General features: G+C 37.7%; 1 protein-coding gene across 1 annotated transcript; it reads left to right on the top strand.

Moving 5' to 3' along the window:
• The first annotated feature begins 572 nt into the window (after nucleotides 1-572).
• Nucleotides 573-1,436, top strand: LOC148213200 (uncharacterized). The gene has a single exon (XM_088123547.1). The coding sequence runs from the start codon at nucleotides 573-575 to the stop codon at nucleotides 1,434-1,436; it is 864 nt and encodes a 287-aa protein (XP_087979673.1).
• Nucleotides 1,437-22,647: the final 21,211 nt, after the last annotated feature.

Raw genomic sequence — 22,647 nt, 5'->3', positions numbered from 1 at the left:
ATTTTTTAAAAGTTCAAGAACAAAATGTTATTCAAACCATTATATTATAATGTATGGTTAATGATATATAACAAATGATTATAACATACAAAATCAATAATAGATCACATTAATGTGATGATACGTAATATATATATATTTTTTGAGTTCGATCATTATGTATGTAATTCTTAACATATGAAAAGCGATACCGAGGAGTCAACGAACAGTGTAGGGAGCAAGTTGCGGATAGGTGGAAATACCAGGCGACGAACCCGAATTTTCGACCCTCGAAAGACGAAAAAGCAACATAAATCCCCGGCACCAAATGGGGGCAAGAGTGACCATGATGATAGAAACTCTGAACCGATAAGTCTCGACAAAGGCAAACCGGCAGATCGGCCAGAGTCCTCGGAGAAGCGACATAGCCACAAGGAGAAGAGATTCGACCTCGAAGAACTACTGGATCAAGCCGACTCACCATTCACGGAGGAAATCATGAGAGAAAAGGTCCCTCCAAAATTCAAGCTACCCAGGGTGAAGCAATTCGACGGGACGACCGACCCAGTGGACCATCTAGATGCTTATCGGGAATGAATGGATATCTACGGAGTGTCGGAAGTGGTCAGGTGCCGGGTATTCTCGACTACTTTAAACGGGTCGGCCAGAATATGGTTTCGACAATTAAAACGAGGGTCGATCTCGAGTTTCAAGAGCTTGGCCAGAGCATTCGTGACCCAGTTTGTAGGGGGCGGTGTCGAAGCCGACCCGTGACTTATCTCTTAACCATTAAGCAGAGGACGACAGAGAGTCTACGCGACTATGTAGCCCGGTTCAACGAGGAGAAGCTGCAGGTAGAAGGCCTTACAGACGCTGTATCTCTGCTGGCCTTCATGTTCGGCGTCAGGGATGAACATTTGTCATTCTCGTTCGGAAAGAGAGCACCGAACACCTTCTCGGAGGCGCTGAGCCGAGCTCAGAGGTACATGAGCGTTGGTGAGTTCTTTTACTCAAAAAGGGAACCTGACGGAAAGCGAACCGACCCAAAGAGGGAGAGGTCGGGAGATAAACCGCAGAGGTCGAGATGGGAGAAGAGGGATAGGAGTAGCCAGAAAGATCCACCCCGAAAATTTGGAAAGTATACCCCGACCACCGTTCCAATCGAGCAAGTGCTGATGGAGATCAAAGACCAAAGGTTGCTTAAATGGCCGGAGAGGATGAAGGCCCTGTCAGCTAAGCGCAGCAAAGGCAGGTATTGTCTTTTCCACAGGGATCATGGCCATGCAACTCAGGATTGTTTTGATCTCAAGGAAGAGGTGGAAGGACTAATCCGAAGGGGCTACCTTAAGGAGTATGTAGAGGAACCTAAAGCGACCCAGAACGGCGAAAGCGACAAGTCTCCCGCAAGAGAGATTGGAACTATAATGGGGGGCCCCATAGAAAGCAGATGTGCGTGAAGCTAGGACGAGTCGCGAGCAAAATGAGGTCTACCACGCGTATACTACAAACCGGCCGGTGACAATTGAATTTTCGGAAGACGAAGCAACTCACCTCCTTCACCCTCATAACGATGCACTTGTTATCACGTTGAAGATAGCAAATGTTAAAGTACATCGAGTCTTGGTGGATGGGGGCAGCTCGGCGGATATCCTCTCCTGGACAGCCTAAAAAGCTATGGATCTAGGAGAAAAGGTGCTCAAGAGTAGTTCGGCACCACTGGTAGGATTTGGGGGAGAACGGGTCATCCCCGAAGGGAGGATAGAGTTGCCAGTAACATTCGGAAGTGGGCCGAAGAGTGTCACCAAGATGGTGGACTTTCTGGTCGTTAACTACACATCCTCCTACAACGCAATACTGGGAAGACCGACGATGCATATGCTCAGAGCAATACCGTCCACACATCACCAATCCATGAAGTTCCCAACACCGGTGGGGTAGGAGAAATTAAAGGAGAACAACGAGTGTCACGGGAATGCTACTATACCTCAATGAGGGACAACGACAGAACTTCTACTAAGGGGGGCTGTTGACCTTTTATTTCTTCCTTCAAATATGGTTGTTTTCTACTTTTAACAAGATTTCTAATTATAATTCCTTGTGTTCAATAAAGTACCCATTTATTTGATTCTCTGTCAACTGTATCTCTTAAATCCAAAACGAGATACCAAGAGACTTTTTGATAAAATACTTTGTCTCGTCTACAAGCGTACTCTCAAAGGATATCGACAATACAATTGAGAGTAGGGGGCAACAAGTACCGACTACAGCTACTCAACGACGGCTACTCAACGACGTAAGCTTGGTAAATCCAATCCTACACGGTGACGGTAAAACCAGCTATACAGAGCAGGCCGAGCAGGGCTCGGGGCCGACCACTGCTCGGGTCCGACCACTGTTGGCGTCGACCAAGTGCGAACAGGCACAGATCTACATTAGTCGGCGGTTTTACGAGATAGCCTATGTTTGTTAATAGGTCTTATTTTCGACTAAACACGGCTCGTGGACCGACCACTGCTCGGGTCCGACCATCACTCGACGCCGATCATGTGCGACGAAGCATGAATCTACTTTAATCGACATGTTTGGAAAGAACAATTAAACAATCTCAACACGGCCAAACCAGAAGCAGGTCAATTGGCCTAGCACGGTTAAAACATGAGATGGAGTAAAATTACAAAAAGCAACAGCGGGTGTAAAACCATTGGCTATGACCAACGAGTTAGAAACCTACGAAAAGAAAGCAACAAAACTCCATCAGGGTTAGAGCCGTAAGCCAGTAAGTGACTGGTAAGAGGGTTAATTGATGATTCCAAAGAAAAGAATACAAGCAACATAGTGACAAAGCACATAAAAGTCAACCGTAAGAACTACTCGCTCAAGCTACCCTATTACTCGTCGTCATCGTCATCCATGTCGTCAGGAGCGTCACGCTCAGCCCTAAAACGCTCCGGGAGGAAGGAAAAGTCAATGTCAGGGTGTTGAGTAGAAACCTGACGGAGAGACCAGGAAACACCGCACTTCATGGCAGAGTTTTGCAAGTCAACATACTCCTGAGTTTTCTTGAATTCCCTAGCCAAGAACTCAGAATTAGAGAGTCGAGCGTTGGCCTCGTCAAGTCTCCTCTGCAGGTTAGCTAGCTCGTCTCGAGATTTTCTCTTCTCTGCTTCCAACTCACGTTGGGTACCCTCCAGAAGGCTGGTGACCTGGTTGAAAGAAGAAATGGCCTGTTCCAGCTCCTCCCGAGAGGCAATGGTAGGCGAACTCCAAATTGGAACATCGCAGCATAAAATACTACTTCACCGGGATAAGAACCGTCAATACTCTCTCCCGGGTTCGGAAGACGAAGGCTAACCGAATCCGGGATACGGTATTTCAAACGCAAGCGGCGCAGGTCCTTCGCCGTAAGAGTGGAGTTATCCATCCAAAATGGACGATAAGACTGGGACTCTGACGAAGGATGCGATGATGACCCATCATCCGAGGAAGTCCACTCGAAATCAAGGCCGGCCATATAAAAAGAAAATACGACAAAGAACAGGGCAGAGAAATGAATACCTTGTTGGGAGGTTAGCAAGAATTGATGAGAATGGAGGGGTTTAAATAGCCCTCAACTCATAGCACAGTTCTCGGTCCAGAGGTCTTTATCCAGCGGGCCAAAGGGTGCTCGGCACAAGGCCCAACACTCTTGTGACTACTCGGCTCGGTACCCAACACCCTTGTGACTACTTGGCATGATACCCAACACACTTGTGACATCTCGGCTCGGTGCCCAACACCTCGAGATCTCAAAGCATGGGTCTATTGTAGATGTGACAGTTGCATGACGGGCTCCATCGGGTCTTGCAAGGAAAAGGAAAATTGACATACACTTTAACTTTCTCGTGTCCCGTGAAGATAAGATCACTCACTGCGACAAGGGTGCCATGAGCCCCGCAATGATTCGACAATTCATTCGACTCGGGCCCATATGACAAGATAGATCACTACAAAAGTTGTACTCCCAATGAGATCGAAAGCATCACATTGAGAGCAGGGGGCAACTGTTATGCAATGGAAACCGAAAGTCGAGGTACAAGTGAAGATTGGAAGGAAGCCACTGGGCTGCGATGGGCTCGGTCCCGACCCGTGGCACGGCCCACGGCCTTCCAGCGGCCTTTCGTCTTCGATCCACGGTTTCGCCCAGGCCCGCCAACGAAATTAGGGTTAGCTACCTATGGAATGTTCTGGAACAACCTGGCGACTATAAGTAGCGATCCAGCCTTAGAGGTAAGGGCATCTAAAACTAGCTACATTTCACATTATCCTCCTGCTAACTTAAGCATCGGAGCCCGTGTGACTAGTGTCGCACCGGTTTAGCTCATCTGGTTTTGCAGGTACTAGTCCCGGATCAACAAGTTTGGTAGGTGCGAGGAGGAGAACCGGAGGATCGAAATCCACGCATCAACAAAATCTATTTTTTAATAATAATTTTAATAACATTCATGTAATTATACGTTTGAAATTGTACGTTTATATAATACCTAGAACGAACTATGTATTTTAATCATATACTAAGATTAATTTTTAAAAAAATTGAGCACGTATAAAATACTAAAATATTATAATCGTTTATACTTACAAGAAAATAAATTAATTAGGTGTCTTTCCATAACTATTTCATTTTTAATTTTCTTTTTCTTAGTACAACAAGTGGGGTTGGGGGATTCGAACTCATGACTTCTTGGTTTAAGACAGAATTCAATTACCGTTGAACTAAACTCATTTTTTATTTTCTGTTTTTAAAAATTATGCTGGTTTTTGTATAATTTCATTAATAAGTTTTTCACATCTCTTGAAAACGTGTTTGAATTCTTAGCAAAATTTTAAAAACAAAAACAAGTTTTTGAAACTACTGTTTTTTGGTTTTCAAAATTTGACCTAGATTTTTAAAATGTTTACAAAAATTATATAACAAAACAATGAACACATAGGTAAAAATAATGTTTCTAAACTTAATTTTTAAAAATAAAAAACAAAGAACGATAAGGATTATGATATTTGGATTTCTATAAATAGAGCCTTTTTGTTAAGGTTTTAGCTCTACAAAATCTAAATAAAAGAAACTTGAGTGGTTGTTTTGGAGGAAATGTGAATCCCGGAGCGGAAGCAGTAGAACATGTTCTTGAATTTCTTTTGAAATTTAAAACACATAAAAATATAAAACAATGAAGAATGTTGAATTTTACCTTTGAAGACTCTTCTTCGTGTAATCTCAATGAGACAACACGACTTAATCTTCCTCACTATATCTATCGGTCGAGAATCTGGATTGTGGGATCCAATTACAAGGGATTGGGAGAGTAAGAGAGTTCAGTTAGTGTTATATTTATAGATAGGGAAAATCCTATGACCATAATGATATCCTTTTGATATAGGATATCTTCTCCTAAATCTAGGGGAAATTCCAAGACAGGATATATTCTTCTTTTTATTTAATTAATAATAAAAAAATTAATTAATTTAACTCATAATTATTAATCTAATTAATAATTAATTAATTAAATCCAAATAATAAATAAATAAATAATTAATTAACAATTAATTATTTAACTTTTAATTAAATATCACATATTTAATTAAAACTATATATTTGAATCATATTCAAATGTATCTCTCTTGTATAACCTATAGTTTTAATACGAATCCAATTCATATTACTTATTTGAATCTTATTCAAATATTTCTCTCATAACATATAGTTTAATTATTGAATCTTTATTTAAAAATAAAGTATATATATAATGTATCATAATATATATTATATACATTCCCTGATATATAATTTTGAACATTTCAAATTTTCTCAAAATCTTGATCCTCATTTTACCCGTTGTGAGCTAGCAAGGGGACTTAATGGACCTACGACCATTAACGGCAAGTCAATTTTTCACGAGTGCTCGTAACTCTAGCTGGGTCAAATTACCGTTTTACCCTTGAATTACATCTTGCTCTTTAAATACCACTGCTTCTCTAATGAACAACCCAGTTATGGTCCAACCAATAACCGAAGTCCCTCTCGGGCTAGTGAGAGGGTGGGGCCCCTTGTTCAAGTCTTAGAGTCAGCATGTAAGGGAACACTCATCTACTTCTCTAAAGTCAGGAAGGAGTAAATTCCATCTTGCGTAGTTATGTTCCCAGCTCCCCACTCGGTATCGTCCCCAAAATGGTAGGATTATTGAGTCGGCAACCCTGGCTACTCTCACCCATACAAATCAAAAGACAATCCCTTATAGGCAGGAGTCCGTAACTCGCTCAGGATTAAGATCAAATTACGCGGACATCCTATGAGATAACAATCTATTCACTAACAGTGTTAGAGCCAATGATTAATTATTTCGCGGTCCGATCTTATACAAACTCATTGTATAGGATATCTCCACTTGCATGTCTCCACACGAACGACCGGCCTGAATCAAGTTATTTGTAACTATTACAAAGTGGGCCATATCCATAGTGTTACCAAGATAAGATACCCAACCTTATCCATGTACTATAGACCATTTAGGTCATTATTAGAACATCATTCACTTGTATATCGAATATATACTGTATATAAAAAATATACACTGTATATTAAATATATACTTTATATCAAATATATACATTGTATACTAAATATATACTGTATATCAAATATATTCTATTCCAGTTACATTAAATAACCTTGGATCTTAGTTTATTGGAATACGAGTAATGCAAAGAAATAATAAGATAACTCTTTATTGAATAAATAATTTGTTTATAAATTATAAATACACGAGTTAAGAGCACCAAACCCAATAGTTCTGGGCAGTGTGTGAAAAAGCGTCTGTATCCTGTGGATTTAGTGAGAGTGAATATCTGGAGAGATATTTGAGTTCTTCGTATCCAATATCAATTTATTAGTGGAACTCGCATCTGAGTGGAAGACTAGACGTAGTCCATAAACTGTTGAGGTGAACTAGTATAAATTCTTATGTCGTTTTCTACTTTTCCCTTTAATATCTTATTTGTATTGTGTGATTGTGATTTACTGTATATAACTGTAGAAGGGAAAATTGTTGTGTACACTACAGCATCAGGACATGTATCTTCAGACATAAAGTGGTTCACATATTTTACTAGTAGCACGACGAGGTAAGGATGGGCAATGTGAGTATCTCCAAGGTTAGAGGAATTGGGGATGTCTGTTCGAAGATCGATGGGAGAAAAGAGTTGGTGTTGCGAGCTATAAGCATGTTCCAGGTTTCAGAAAGAATTTGTTATCTGCTAGAAAACTGGATGACGATGGTTTCAGGAGTAAATTCGCAGAGGGTAGCTGGAAACTTCTGAGGGGATGTGAGGTAGTGGCAGTGGACCACAAGGAAGCTTTAGTTTATGTGTCTAAATTTGAGGTTGCCAGGGGATCTGAGAGATAGAGGATGCATAGGGCTACAGATGGTTCATGGCGAGACTTGAAAGAATCAGTAGCATTGACAACCAAGATAGAAGAAGAAATTATGTCATCGGTTCAAATACAATAGCTGCGAAGTAAAGGAAAGGAAAAGTGATACGTGACAACCCAAGCTTATTGGACTACTCGAGCCACAAGCCCCAATTGTATAGATGGTTTCAACCCGAAAGGCTAAGAGTTAGAGGAATTACCTTTGCAGTCGATTACCTTGAACAGACAGAATACTCACTATGCTCAAAGCCGGAAACACTCCACGAGTTTGGTGACCAACCAACCAAGCATGCTCCGAGGGTAAAATACAAAAACCTAAGTTCAACCACACAAAGGGATTTGGTATTTGGGGGGGGGGGGGTTGCACAGAGAAAACTTAACAATTTTCTTGATTTCAAAACTAAGATCTTTCAAAATATGAGGAAGACCTATGACCTTTTAAGTAAAATAACAAAATTAAAAAGAAATAAAAAAAATGATAAATTCCTAAAATGTAATAAACTTGCCTAAAAGTGAATTTAAATTTGATAAAACTAAAAGAAATAAATCAAAATGAAATCCCTCAAAATATCTCAAACAAAAAAGGAAAATATTTCCTAAATTGCTATGGAGTGGGTGGCAAGGCAAGCTAGGGGCAGCAGGGGCGCGTGCGCAGGACTGGCGCTGGGTGGGGGCGCGGGCATGAGCGATAGGTGTGGCTCGCAGGCATGGGCTGCAAGGGCATGCGCGTGGGTGTTGGTAGGTGAGGGGCGTGCGAAGGTGCCCGACATAGTGGGGGAGCGCAAGGGCACTGGGCGACGTGGGTGTGTAGGCGTGAGCGTGCGATCTTGTAAGTATTGGCGTCAGGGGCGTGCTGCAGGGGTAGGCAGCGCATGCATGGGCGTGCGGGGCAGGCATGGGGTGTGCGGGCGCAGGCAAGGCGCTTGTGAGGTTAGCACGGCAGCGCGCGGTGGCGTGCATCTGGCTGGGCGTGCTTACGGGTGGCCTCTAGATGGGCTTGTCTTTGATGGGTGGCCACTCACTTGGCTTCTCCTCCATTCCTCACTTCCTCTTGACCCTAGTAGGTTCTTCATTGGCCTTCAAAATGGTTAAAATTTGTTGTTGGGTCCAATGGAGTTTCCTTCGTTTGGTGGGTCTTTCTTCAAGCCTCTCTTCATTTTTGGTGTAGGTGGCATCTTAGAGCCTTGGGTCAATTATGATCACATCAAAAAGGGGAACATCTCAGTGAATTATTCAACAGGTTGTCAGTTTCGAGCCCCAGTTGTTAGATGGTTTGGCGAGTTGATGAAGTCGCTTAGACGAAAGAGTGCATAGAGGAAACAAACTACAGTTGGTGCGGAAGTCGAGGGAGAAGTCTCTAGAGAGGCAACATACTTGGGTGGAAGTGTCAAGTAATTAGAGGGGTAATCTACCTTAAGAAGTTGTTGGGTTTGATCGAGGAAGGAAGCATCAAGGACCACTTAGATCGAGTGGGAGCACGTGGCTCTGTCTCTAGCGTCTGGGAGACAAGACCATATAAGATTGCTCAGTCTTAAAGCAATCACAAATGGAGCTTGGTTGGGGCCGAGCAGTTGTTGATCAATTATAGTTGGTGTAGTTAGAACTGAGCCTTAGCGGGGTTGCCAAGATAATGAGACACTTTTGGTGTAGTGGGAGGTAAAATCGATGTTTTGTCTCCAAGTAGGAGATTGTTAGGATAATGGATCCAAAACAGAAAACTTATGTCTTACGAAGAAAAAGATTTTCAATACTACTGCAAATTCCTACAAGGAATAAGATATTGTTTTCTTATAAGGATTATAATATTATTTTTTCTTATAAGGATTAGGATATTTGGCTTCCTATAAATAGAGCTCTTTTGTTATTGTTTTATTTATACAGAATCCAAATAAAAGAGGCTTGAGTGGTTGTGGGCAGTGTTTGAAAAGGAGACTGTATCCTGTGAGTTTAGTGAGGGTGAATATTTGGGGAGATATTTGAGTGTTTTGTATCCAATCTCGATTTATTATTGGAACCCACATCTGATCGGAAGACTGGACGTAACTCATAAACTGTTGGGGTGAACTAGTATAAATTCTTGTATCGTTTTCTACTTTTCCCTTTAATCTCTTATTTATGTTATGTGATTGTGATTTACTGGATATAAATGTGGAAGGGGAAATTGTTTTGGAGCATATAATTTCCCAACATTGTTGGGGTTGCAAGGTATGCAAACAAAGTCTCACATTGACTAGGGAAAAGGGTGATCCACGGTACATATAAGAGAGGACAATTATCCCTATTGGAATGAGACCTTTTGGGTGAACTAAAACCAAAGTCGTGAGGGTTAAGCCCAAAGCGGACAATATCATACCATTGTGGAGATATTTGGGGTACGGGAGTACTGTTGTCCCTAACAAGTAGTATCAGAGCCATGACAAAAAAACCTAACTGTGTGGAGGAAATATTCGGAAGCCAGACAAGAGTGATTGTGAGCCTAATAGTCATTACGGAACTCGTGGATGAATCTCTAGATCGGACAAAAAGTACTCCAGGTGGCGAGCAATGACATGCTCTATGCTTAGGTGACGAGCAAGACATGCTCTAACAAGTCGGATAGATTGATAGGAAGTCTATCACAATCGGGAAGACTGATAGGAAGAATGGTGTAGCTTTGTTTGAGGGGAGGAGATCGATGGTGCGATAGAACGACCCCAATGTGGTCCCGTGTAGCAAGTGCTCTATCTGGACGTGTTTGATATAAGCCAGCTCCCGTTCTCTTTTCTTTTGAGTTCATTATATCTGGAAAGATATTTAGTGAGGGTAAATATTTGGAGAGATATTTGAGTGATTTGTATCCAATATCGATTTATTAGTGGAACCCACATATGAGTGGAAAACTGGACATAACCCATAAACTGTTGGGGTGAACTAGTATAAATTCTTATGCCGTTTATACTTTTTCCTTTAATCTCTTATTTGTATTGTGTGATTGTAATTTATTGGATATAACTGTGGAAGGAGAAATTGTTGTGGACACTGCAGCATCCTTACATATATCTTCAAACAGAAAGTGGTTCACATCTTTTACTAGTTAGCACGGCGAGGTTGTTGGATTTGCCGCCCTTAGCTCGTGTATTTGTAATTAATGAACTAATTATTTATTTATTCAATAAAGAGTGTTTTTAGTATTTATTTGTATTGCTCGTATTATAATAAACTAAGATCCAAGGTTATTGAATGTAACTGGAACATTATATATTTGATATAAAATATATATATATTTGATGTACAATATAGTTCCAGTAATAACCTAAATGGTCTATAGTACATGGATAAGGTTGTGTATCTTATCCTTGTAATACTATGAATACGACCCACTTTGTAATAGTTACAAATGACTTTATCCAGATCGTTCATGTAGAGACATGTAACTGGAGGTATCCTATACAATGAGTTTGTATAAGATCAGATCGAGAAATAATTAATCTTTAGTTATAACACCGTAAACTAACTAGATTAATATTTCATAGGATGACCATGTAACTCGATCTTAATCTTGAGCGAGTTACGAACTATTGCCTATAAGAGACTGTCCTTTGATTTGTATGGGTGGGAGTGACCCAGGTTGTCGACTCAATAATCCTATCGGTGATGAGACCGAGTGAGGAGTTGAGAACATAACTTCACAAGATGAAATTTACTCCTTCTCGACTTTAGGGGAGTAGATGAGTGTTCCTTTTAGCGTTGACTCCAGGACTTGAACAAGGGGCCCCACCCTCTCACTGGCCCGAGAGAGACTTTCGATTATTGGTCGACCATAACCGGGTTGTTCATTAGAGGATCAACAGTACTTAAGGTACAAGATGTAACACAGAGGTAAAACGGTAATTTGACCCAACTGTGGTTAGAACACTCGTGAAGGATTGAGTTGCCGTTAATGGTCGATATCCGTAAACACATAAATATTCTACAGTGAGAAGATTGTAGCTACAGGTTTTTAGTGGAGTAACCCACAGTTGACGTTTATTGATTAAATTGGTTGATGAGTTTAACCAATTAATCTCGTAACATTGAAGCTTCTAAACTATAGGTCCATTAGGTCCTTTGTTATCTCGTAAAAGGTAATTGAGAACATTAAGTCTTGGAAAGAATTTGAATTGTTCAAATTTAATTAAAGGAATTTGAGTTCATTGTATATGACACAATTAATATAAGGTATGATGTTGCATTATAAAACTAGATATTATGAGAGAATAATGTGAATTGAATTCATATTAAAACTATAGGTTAAAATTCAATGTGAATTATATTCATATTAAAATATTAAATATTATAGGTGAGGAGAGAAATGTATATTTGGAAATGATTCAAATATTAATTGATTTAATTAAATTATTTTTATTTAATTAATTAATTATTAATTAAATTAAAATAGTTTTAATTTAATTAATTAATTAATTAATTAATTAAATTAAATATAATCAAGGTTCAAAATGTCGATGTCGATGTAAATGTCGACGACGTATATTTAGAAAAAAATCATGGTAATTTATGGATATTGATGCAAATATTTTGAATTAGTGAATAACACTTTAATTGTAGCTTAATTAGTCTATAACTAGTCACTTTTAACCATTATATCTAAATATATAACTAATATATTTATGGAAATATCGTTGCGATGAAAACCTCGTGATAATTTCTAATCCAACCTAATTTTAAGTTACATAATTGAGAAAATAGATAGAGGATCAAATAATTTTTTAAAAATTAGATTTTGTTTAAAATTTAAATGTTTAATATTAATTAGTTAAAGTAATTTTATTTTGTTCGTTTTAAGATTTTGTTAGTTAAATTTAATTTTAAATGGTTTTTTTATAATTTATTTTGATTTTGTTAGATTTTTTTATAGTTAAGTTTAAATAAAATTTTGATTTCTAATTGTTTTTTTATTGTTTTTTGATAAAAAATCACGTTCAAATCCAGTCAAAATAACCGCTTGAAATATCTGAGTGCACAAATTTCTCTCTCCTCTAGAAAGTCGGTCCCTATTCGCACTTCACAGATTGAGGTTGCGGTTTCTCTCTCTTTTCTTCCCCTTTGTCTATTTCCCTCCTGAAAACCCTATTTTTCTTTTGGGGTTACTGTCAATTTTATTCTCTTATGGGTTTTATTTTTCCTTCGGTGGAAGGAAAATAGAAAGCCCGAAGAAGAAGAAAAAAATTTGCTCCCCTTATGTCGATGTCGAGGCCCTTGACAGGTCGACAACATATTGAGCGAGATTTTGAAACACGAAATATAATTAAATATATATTAAATTAATTAATTAATCACTTCCCTCTTTCGTTAAAAAACACAAAAAGGTCTGTGGGTTTTTTTTAATTTTTTTAATTTTTTACTCTGGTTTCCTGTGTTTCCTTTTCCAAGTACTTGTGATGATTGGATTGACAGAGAAGAAAAGCTTCGAAGGTAAAACCTTATTTTTGTTTTTCTTGGGTTTCAAATTTCAAAAAGAAAATTCAAGAACGCGATTCACCACATCCCATTTGACGCGGAGCATCTCGGATTTCTTTCGAGAGAAGGGTTTGGAGTCGCTATCGAGTCGCTATCAATCAACTATGATATGTGATTGGTCACCTAAAAAAATAATAGGGAAGGAGAGTGTGTTTTCTAAAAGCAATTCTAGAAACAGGGCTTGAACCTTTCCTTTTCCATCGTCACTTTCATGGGGTGAACACCCTTTACATAGGACCCAAAAGAATCCATTCAAATTTTAGATCTTGTAATCTTTAACTCAAAATCTCGTTTTAAATCAAAAATCAAATTGAAATAATATTTTTAAATTCCCCAAACCTTAACTGAAAATTTACAAAAGAGAATCAATTAGAAATTCAGTTAAAATTTAAAAAACCTTAATCAATTTGAATTTCAAACTTCAAATCTCATATTTTTTAATATTTCATTTTCTATTTTTAAAACTGTTTTCGGTTTATTTAAAAATTTGAAAATCACATGGCTTTAACCGAAAATCAAATGGAAATTGAAATTTCAAATCCCATTATTATTTTAAAATGTTTTACTTTATTTTCTTTTACTTTGCTTTGTTTCTTTGTTTCTTTTTTTTTAATCTTTTTTGAATTTTTAATGAAAGACATATTTTTTCAATTTAATTAATTAAAGAAAATAAAATTGGCCCGTACCAAATACGGTGTGTATAATGGACAATGGGCCCCCGAACACAGCTTACAACTTTCATCGTATTGTGCTTTCCAAAGAGCAACTCTTCTCAAAATCTCAAAAGGTACTGAGTTGGAATCCCATTATAACTAAGGATTCTTGTGGTTCCGGAGAATCCAGCTACAGGAGAACTAGGAACGGAGAGCTTTCCCCCCTTTTCCGCCCGCCTCTTTGGTCTTAAGAATGCTGGTTTTAAAAATGAGTGATTGCCCTTCTCCGACCCTTACTGCCCAACCGGAGAGCGGACAGCTAATGCGTTCCACTTATTGAACAGGGTTCTATGGTCGGTCCGCGATCCTGGATACCGAAGGCATCCTTGGGGTGATCTCGTAGTTCCTACGGGGTGGAGACGATGGGGTCGGTCCATGGATTTTCCTTCCTTTTGCCCCAAGGTCAGAGGAATTGAGGATGTCTGTTTGAAGATCGATGAGAGAAAATAGTTGGTGTTGCGAGCTGTCAATACGTTTTAGGTTTCAGAAAGAATTTTGTTATCTGCTGGAGAACTAAATGACGATGGTTTTAGGAGTGCATTCGCAGAGGTTAGCTGGAAACTTCCGAGGGGATCTGAGGTAGTGGCAGTGGGCCACAAGGAAGCTTCAGTTTATGTGTCTAGATTTGAGGTTACCAAGGGATCTGAAAGACAGAGGATGCACAAGGTTCCATATAAGAATTAACTTAAGCTTCAAATTATATATGGTCGAGCTCCGCACTAGTGCAAGGTTTTTTGTTTGCAGGTTTTCAACTAAGCCCATGTAAGAGCCCACATCACATCAGGTAGGCCTACTGACCTGTCACACAAGCTTAAATCCCTCATCAACATTTGACACTATCTATGGAGAGAAAAGAGTTCCATGAGCCGACCCTACCACCTTCATCACCTGAAAAATAAAGATGACGCTGTCAGGTGAGTCTAGCAGTAGCAAATGTCGTCGTGATAATGCGCCAATGAATAAATGGGGATGGATGGAAGATGGGGATGGATGGAAGAGTTATTGGAAAGAAAAATTCATTTTCTAGTGGAATTTTGATTTCTTAACAATTTTGAAATTTGGATTGACATTTGAACTTCTATTTAGAACTAAATTATGAATTAGAAATTGAGAAAATTACCTTAGTAGAATCCTTAATTTGATGTTCCACATGATCTTCCTTGAGAAACTTTTTTCTTCAAACCTTAGGAAAAATTATGGAGAGAATTTACTCATAGAAAAGTGTGTACCAAGAGTCCTATTTATAGGGGTGAATCTTTTAATATCTTATATATTAAAAAAATTGATATTATTAGTATATCTCATATATTAACAAAATATTTAATCTATTCTTTTAATGTATAAAATAAATTAATTGGGATGGAATCATGAAATAAAATAATATATTTTGTATTATTTGAATCTTATTCAAACAAATATTTTATTAATATATCTCATATATTAATAAAATATAATTTTCCTTCAAATGTATCAAATACATTAGGACAGGATCTTTAGCCAAATAAAATCTTTTAATATCTTATGTATTAAAATTTATATTATTTAAATCTTATTCAAATAAATATTTTATTAGTATATCTTAATAAAATATAATTTTCTATTTAAGGTATCAAATACATTAATTCATATTCTCTTTATTATTTAATATATCCAAATAAATTAAATAATTAAATATGAATTTGAACATTTAAAATTCAATTTTCTTTCAACACATTTGATCCATTAATGTTATTGTGAGCTAGTAAGACGACATTATGGATTACATTTTATAAGTTTCAATGATACAAAATTAATTAATTAAACTCATTAATTAACCACAAGTTACTCCAGTATAAACCCGTAGTTCCACTCTTATGTACTGTAGGACAAATTATGTCAATGGATATAATCACTACATGCAAGTCGACCCTTCACTAATTGTTCGTTTTACTCGTGTAATTACATCTTATACCTTAAGTACCACTAATCATCTAGTGAACAATATGTTTATGATCCAACCATAAACTAAGTCCATCTCAGGCCAGTGAAAGGGTGGGGTCTCGTTGTTCAAGTCTCCAAATCAGCACTTAAAGGAACAACTCATCTACTTACCCTAAAACGGGAAGGAGTGAATTCCATCTTATGATATTATGTTTCTAACTCCCTATTTGGCCAAGTCCCCAAAATAGTAGACTTATTGAATCGGCTGCAGATGACACTCTCACCCAGGTAAATCAAAGAACATGCCTTCACAGGCAGGAGTTCATAAATCACTCAGGATTACGATCGAGTCGCATATGATCATCCTATGAAATATTAATCTTATCTTTTAACGGATTTACAAAGAAAGATTAAATATTTCGGGATCTAATGTTATACAAACTCGTTGTATATGATACCTCTACTCACATGTTTCCACATAAATGATTTGGATCAAATTATTTGTAATATTCTTACAAAATGGGCGATATCAACAGTGTTAACAGGATAGACACCTAACCTTATCCATATACTATATAGACTTCTTAAGTTATAACTTGAACATGATCTTCTGATATGTCAGCTACATACTGTTCAAGATTACATTTATAGCCTTGGATTTTAATAAAAATGGGTAAATATTGCATACGATCAAAATAATTAAATAGTTATTATTTTTAAATATATAATAAAATATTGATTAATTACGAGGCTTTAGGGCATAAATCTCGACAAGATCACTCGTTACTCACCCAAGCTGATGGCAGTGATAGACAACTTTCATTCCCTACCCAAAGGAAGCCATATAGGAAGACTCCAACCAATAAAGGGAATAGGAAAGGGGCAAATGCCTCGATCCAAGTCTAACTAGATGGGATAAGGAGGAAATCAAATAGATGACAATGCTCTTCTCTTGCTAATAGACGACGAACATGGCTTCCTCCAAGGAACTGCGAGAGCGAGATTGGAAGGGTAAGGGACATGCTAGGGATGACTCTTGAGGAACGAACTAGGGACCACGTTGGAACTTGTCGGAGAGGCTAAACCTTGGCATTAAATTAAATGGTCCCATTCCAAAGCTCGAAAGGCAAACACCCCCAACCATGTCTGAGAGACTAGTTGAACAAGAAGATGATCGCGTGCTCTAGTGTGGAAGGAGTCGATGTCTTCGCAAAATAGCTTGTGGAAAGATAAGTTGGACAAACTAAAGACTGAGTTAAAGAACATGCTTCGAAATGAGCTTAGTGGGCTAAATCAAGATGGCCAGGGTAGGACCCACCTCGCTGAAAAATTACTCTAAATCACTCACGAGCCTATGACATCATGGCAGTCCCACCCTAAGGGAAGTTCAAAATCCCTATGATTGACAAATTACGACTGGACCAAGGACCCTGTTGAGTACGTGGAAACCTTCTCTACCTAGATGCATGTCAATGACTATGACAAAATGCAGAAGTGTCGTCTTCAACCTGGTGTTAATTGGGCCGGTGAGACTTGGTTTAAAAACTTAAAGAATAGGATCATATATCCTCTTACTGTTGAATCAGTATGGCAACCCTAGAGAGGGCGTCGATGTTTGGGGAGGAAAATGGCTGTGCTACATGGAGGACAGAGAAGCGCCCACGTAGGCAATATTGGAAGACAGGTTCGCCTCGGACACTTAGCTATTTATTTTCCACTTTATTCATATAATGGGTTCGATCTACTCCAGAGTCCGACATGTCCGATCTACCATTTGACACGAATAACCGTCGGTCGGGAGGTCTATCGAATCCCTAACCTATAAATTGAGGGCACCATTTCCACACCAGGTATCGAATTTCTCCTCAAACTTACTATTGAGTTTAAGCTGTTTTACTAACTTGAGCGTCAGAGAGTTTGCCCTCTTGTGCAGGTCATTCCGTGTCGTTCCGAGTCAGCTAAGCTTGCGTGTCCGACCTTGACCAGGTCTGACCTCGTCCCATTTTTCGCATATATTTATATATATATATATATATATCTAATAATATTTGAAAATATATATTATTATAGCAGTAATTACAAACCAAATTAAAAAAAATTACTAATTTCTTTAGTTATAAAAACTTATAAATTTTAATAATAGTATATATTGAGTAATTAATTACAGTATTAATTCATTAACCTATGAATTTATTTACTATAAAATTCTTCAGGCCAGTTTGATAATCAGTTTTGTTCTTTGTTTTTGGTCTTTCTGTTTTTTAGTTTTTAGTTATTTTAGTTTGTAGTTTTATGCTTTTTGAAAAGGAAAACCATATATGTTTGATAACTGTTTTTTGTTTTTTTTTTTTATTTTTAAAAAACAGAAAACCAAATATGTTTGGTAACCATTTTAAGTTTTTTTTTTTGTTTTTAAAAAGTTGGAAAATTAAAAAATACATATTGGAGAGAGAAAAAATTGATGTAGGTAGAGATGGCAATGGTGTGGGGCGGGAGTGAGGATGACTCTCCCATTCTCGTGGTCGTGAAAATTATTTTTAGTCCCCCGCCTCCACCTCGTTTTCTGTCCGATAATCGAGATCCATGTTAAAGAATCCTTGCGAATGGGGATATTCGCGGGAAAAATGACCAATTGTATAATTATTTTTATAATTTTAAAAAAATAAAAAGTGTAATAAATATATATTAATTATTTTTAGAATTATTATTGAGTAATTAGTTTTAAAAAATATTTAATATTTTATTTACAATTTAGTAAATATGTCACTAAAAATATATTAATTATTCTAAGAATTGAATCGGGGATGAGGTTGGACATGTCTTTCCTATTTTCTAGAGCAAAGACTCGATCCTACAAAAATTTTTGTATCTCTAACGTAGAGACATGCAAATACAAGTTTAGAGAAATGAAATAAACTTCTGAAGGATAAATTTTAGAGAGATAAAGAAAAAAGATTTAGGAAGAAAATTAGTAAAAGGAAAGTTAAAAAAAAGAGAAAAATTTTAGAGAAAAAGAGTAAAGTCGAGAGGAAAAAATATATTAAAGGGAAAAAAAGAAATTAGAAAGAGAAAAGAAAAATTATAGTGAGAAAAAAAATTTAGAGATAAAAACAAATTCGCAATATACTTTTTAGAAAAAATAAATAAATAGAAAGAGAAATAAAAGTTTAGTGAAAGAAAGTTGGACCAGAAAATAAAATATAATATATAATTTTGTCAGAAAAAAATTTCAAAGGAAAAATAGATTAAGAAGAAAAAAAGTTATAAAAAGACAACTTTTAGAGAGAGAAAAGTTCGAAAAAATATTATTCTTAGAGAGAGTCGTGCGAATGATTTATAAAACAATAAGAAAAAAGAAAAATACATAGACCACGAATTTGAAGAGAGAGAAAAATAATAATAAATATCTAAAATATTAAAATTTTTGGGAGAGAAAAAAGTTTTTAGAGAGAAATTTATGAAAAAAATTTAGAGTGAGACATAAATTAATACGTTAATTGTTGGGAAAAAAGATATTTACATGGAATTTCAAAATTGTTTTTTGAAAAACAAAAAACAGACCATTGTATTGATTATAAAACACATTGTTTTTCAAAAAACTAAAAATCAAAAACAAAAAATAAAAGATAAAATGGTTATCAAACGAGCTTTAATTAGCACTTATTTATATAATACACATAATTACATAATCACACCAATCATCAAGATGTGTGTAAAAAAGGGGCATTGGGCTCAACGTCCCACCTCCCATCTTAAAATTTCTTGAAAAAATAAGGAAATTTTAAGTAAGTGGTGAAATCTTGCAACCCATTTAAGAAAATGTCAATTTGTTTATAATTTTACAAAAATGGCTAAAGGATATATTTTAAATTTTACATTTTTTGTTTTCTCCCTACAATGCCTTCCCCATATTTTTTGGAATTTGCAAGTATTTAACCACCCAACAAACTTTCTTTTCAATTCAAATTTTGTTTCCTACTTTCAAGGGATTTTAACTTAATTATCCTTCTGTCATTCTACTCTATCTTCTTCTTTTAAGTCCCTTCTTCTTTCTTTGCAACAATGATGAATGTAGTAATCACAATTCTATATGGTGGTACGTGGAATGAAAAAAATGGGTACAACAATTTCAAGATCTCTTAGATATTAGAAGAATTACCAAAATTATATGGTTAGTAAATGTATATACCGGTTGATGAAAAACCAACATTAAAATACAAAACACGTATAAATCGCAATGCAACTCAATCATCAAAATTAAAACATCTATATATGTATATACTAATAATTCAACAATTAACAAAACATGAAAGTCAATAGATGTATGTATTAATTCAAGAAACAACCAAATATGAAAATGAATACATCTATGTGCTGATGTACAACTAAAATATCATGAATATTGTTTAACCCTCGAATCTCGAAGACACGTCATCCCAGAATTTAGCCAAAAGGGGAGTTATCTGAGAACAAGGTTGGATCATGGCCGAATTGGGCATTCGCCCGAGCTGGGTATCAAGTCAGGCGGTTTATCCCAATACACCATAACTGTCAAACCGCTCTCCAACTCAACACATAGTTTTCCTACTTTTATGGAGAAAGAACCATTTAATTCAAAACGAGGAGCCAAACTCCTCAACGGTCATATTCTTCACTCCTTCTATAAATACCGGCTAGGCAGCTGGAGATGGTATGTGAAAAAAGACTGATTTACAACACTTTCCTATTTTTTCGGGCACAGAGACTAACTTAATCATCGGAGTGCTAACTTGTCTTTTGCAGGATCAAATCCAAGAGTGTTCTCGAGGAATTATTGTACTTATCGATTTACGGTAAGAACAATTGGCGTCGTTTGTGGGGACGTAAGTTCTCTTGTAATATACAAGCAAACAGCCAGCCCTGTGACTCGCCCGGAACGAGATGGCCGACGAAGGAATGTCTCAGCGATCTTTCACAAGTAGTCGCACCCAGAATACAGTACGTACTCCGACCTGTTGACGAGGGAGACTGCCGTTGATACGAGGCGGAGGAAGAATGAGAAATACAACACGACCCAATTCCTCAAGTACCGCACGACAAATGGGCCAGGAATTAATGGGGCTATGTGCAGAGCTCAACGAGGTCCGGTCGGAGCTGGGAGGAGTTGCCAAGTTGAGGGCGGAGATAGCCAATTTGACTGCAGCCTTGCGTCGTAGTCAAATTCCGGAGGCTGATGTGGGAGACCAGCATGCACCTGGGCTGTCTATCAGGGTCTGGGAGGTTGATACACATGAACAAACCATCGAATCTCCTATTCAAAGAGATCCAGTGCGTGGAAAAGCACCTGCGGTATCAAGGGAGGAAGACAACCCATTACGAGTGCCAGTTCGTAAGCGCCTGAATTTAGGGACGAGACGAGCTACTACTCGTGACCCAAGAGAAGGTCTTCGTGTGCATATAATGACAGAAACCCCAGATCTCTGCAGGACACTGGAAGAACGCAACATGTCGCAGTAAGCCGGGCAACCCCAATTACTCCAAACTTGGGGTCTACACCTGCGACTGACGAGGTAAATTCGAATATAGTTCAACAGCCACATGCTGAAACAACTGCAACTACATCGACATATCCAGCCACGTGGATGTGCCAGAGGTGCAAGAGTCAATGAAGGAAGTATCAGCAAGCTTCAAAATGATTTTGAGGCTTTAAAGCAAAGCTGTAAGTGGAATGATGCTAGTTGGGTGGAGCTGGGTGAATGAGAGGATCCCCCTTTGACAGCCCCCATAATGACATATTCACTTCCATAAAAAATGAAGAAATCCGATATGAAACCATACGATGGATAAACTGATCCGATTGACCACATAGACCTTTATGAAGGTTTAACGGAGTTAAATGCTGTAGGGGACGAAATGAAGTGTAGGGCTTTCTCTGTTACTTTGAAAGGCCAAGCTCGGTCTTGGTACATGCAATTAAAACCTAAGACCATCGGGTCCTAGAAGTAATTGAAGAAGATCTTTATAAGCCAGTTCTCGGTGCAACATGATAGGAAAACGCCCGATACACATCTCCTCACCATCTATCAATCAGAGGGTGAGTCGCTGCGCGACTTTGTCGAGAGATTTATGACAGAAAAGATTAAAGTCCCCGACTGCTCGGATGATGCAGCCATGATGACCACATCGGCCATAATTAATCCCGACCTGGTTCATTTCTTTGCTATCCAGCCAGCTCAAACTTACACCGAGGTAATTCAGCAAGCACGCCAGTATATGCACGCTGAAGATGTACTTCGAGCAAAACACCTCTAGCATCAAACAGTGATATCTAGGCATGCAAAACTTTGAGGCCAGAGCTCGCAGTCGAAAAAAAATCATACAAATCGTGATTATGAGAAAAATAAGCCTACTCATGATAATTGATCACGACAAGAACGAACGATGTGAGTTCATGATCGACGTTTAAGGGAGTTTGACCAATACACCCCGCTCAATGTCCCCTTGTCGGAAATTCTGGCCAATATTGAAAATAGCGACCTACATACGATGTTGGAGAAACCGAACAAGATGAAGTCGAGTCTGGATAAGCGAAGTAAGAACAAGTATTGTAGGTTTCATAGAGACCATGGACATGATACTTCTCAGTGCTATGACTTGAGAGACAAGGTCGAGAATCTGATCAGGCGAGGTCACCTGAAGAAATATGTTGGGAAGAAGAAGAAGGATTCTTGTTTTTCTCAGGGTAAAAGAAAATTTGACCGATTAGATCGTGATGATCGGGATAAATCTCCATCACCTAAGAAAAGAGAATCAAGTGGAAAGAGGCTTGTAGTATTAAACACTATTTTTGGTGGACCAAATGGAGGACATTCAGGCAATAAGAGGAAAGCACTTATTCGAGAAACCGGTCGTGAAGTCAACGCTTCATATATTCAGCCGATAGCGACAATTTCTTTTTCTACTGCTGACCAAGAGGGAATTCATTTACTGTACAATGATGCTTTAGTGATCTCACCCATAATTGATAATGTACAGGTCAGACGAGTACTAGTTGATGGAGGAGCGTCCACCAATATACTCTCACTCTCAACCTATCTT

The sequence above is a fragment of the Momordica charantia genome, assembly GCF_013281855.1.
Source record: "Momordica charantia cultivar OHB3-1 chromosome 1 unlocalized genomic scaffold, Mcharantia_2.0 BLBB01000001.1, whole genome shotgun sequence".
In the NCBI taxonomy this organism is placed as follows: domain Eukaryota; kingdom Viridiplantae; phylum Streptophyta; class Magnoliopsida; order Cucurbitales; family Cucurbitaceae; genus Momordica; species Momordica charantia.
The sequence above is the reverse complement of the archived record's forward strand: the minus strand, read 5'-3'. Positions and strand labels throughout refer to the sequence as shown.

Excerpts from the sequence above, each read along its gene's own strand:
- LOC148213200 (XM_088123547.1), top strand. The coding sequence starts at position 573 with ATGAATGGATATCTACGGAGTGTCGGAAGTGGTCAGGTGCCGGGTATT.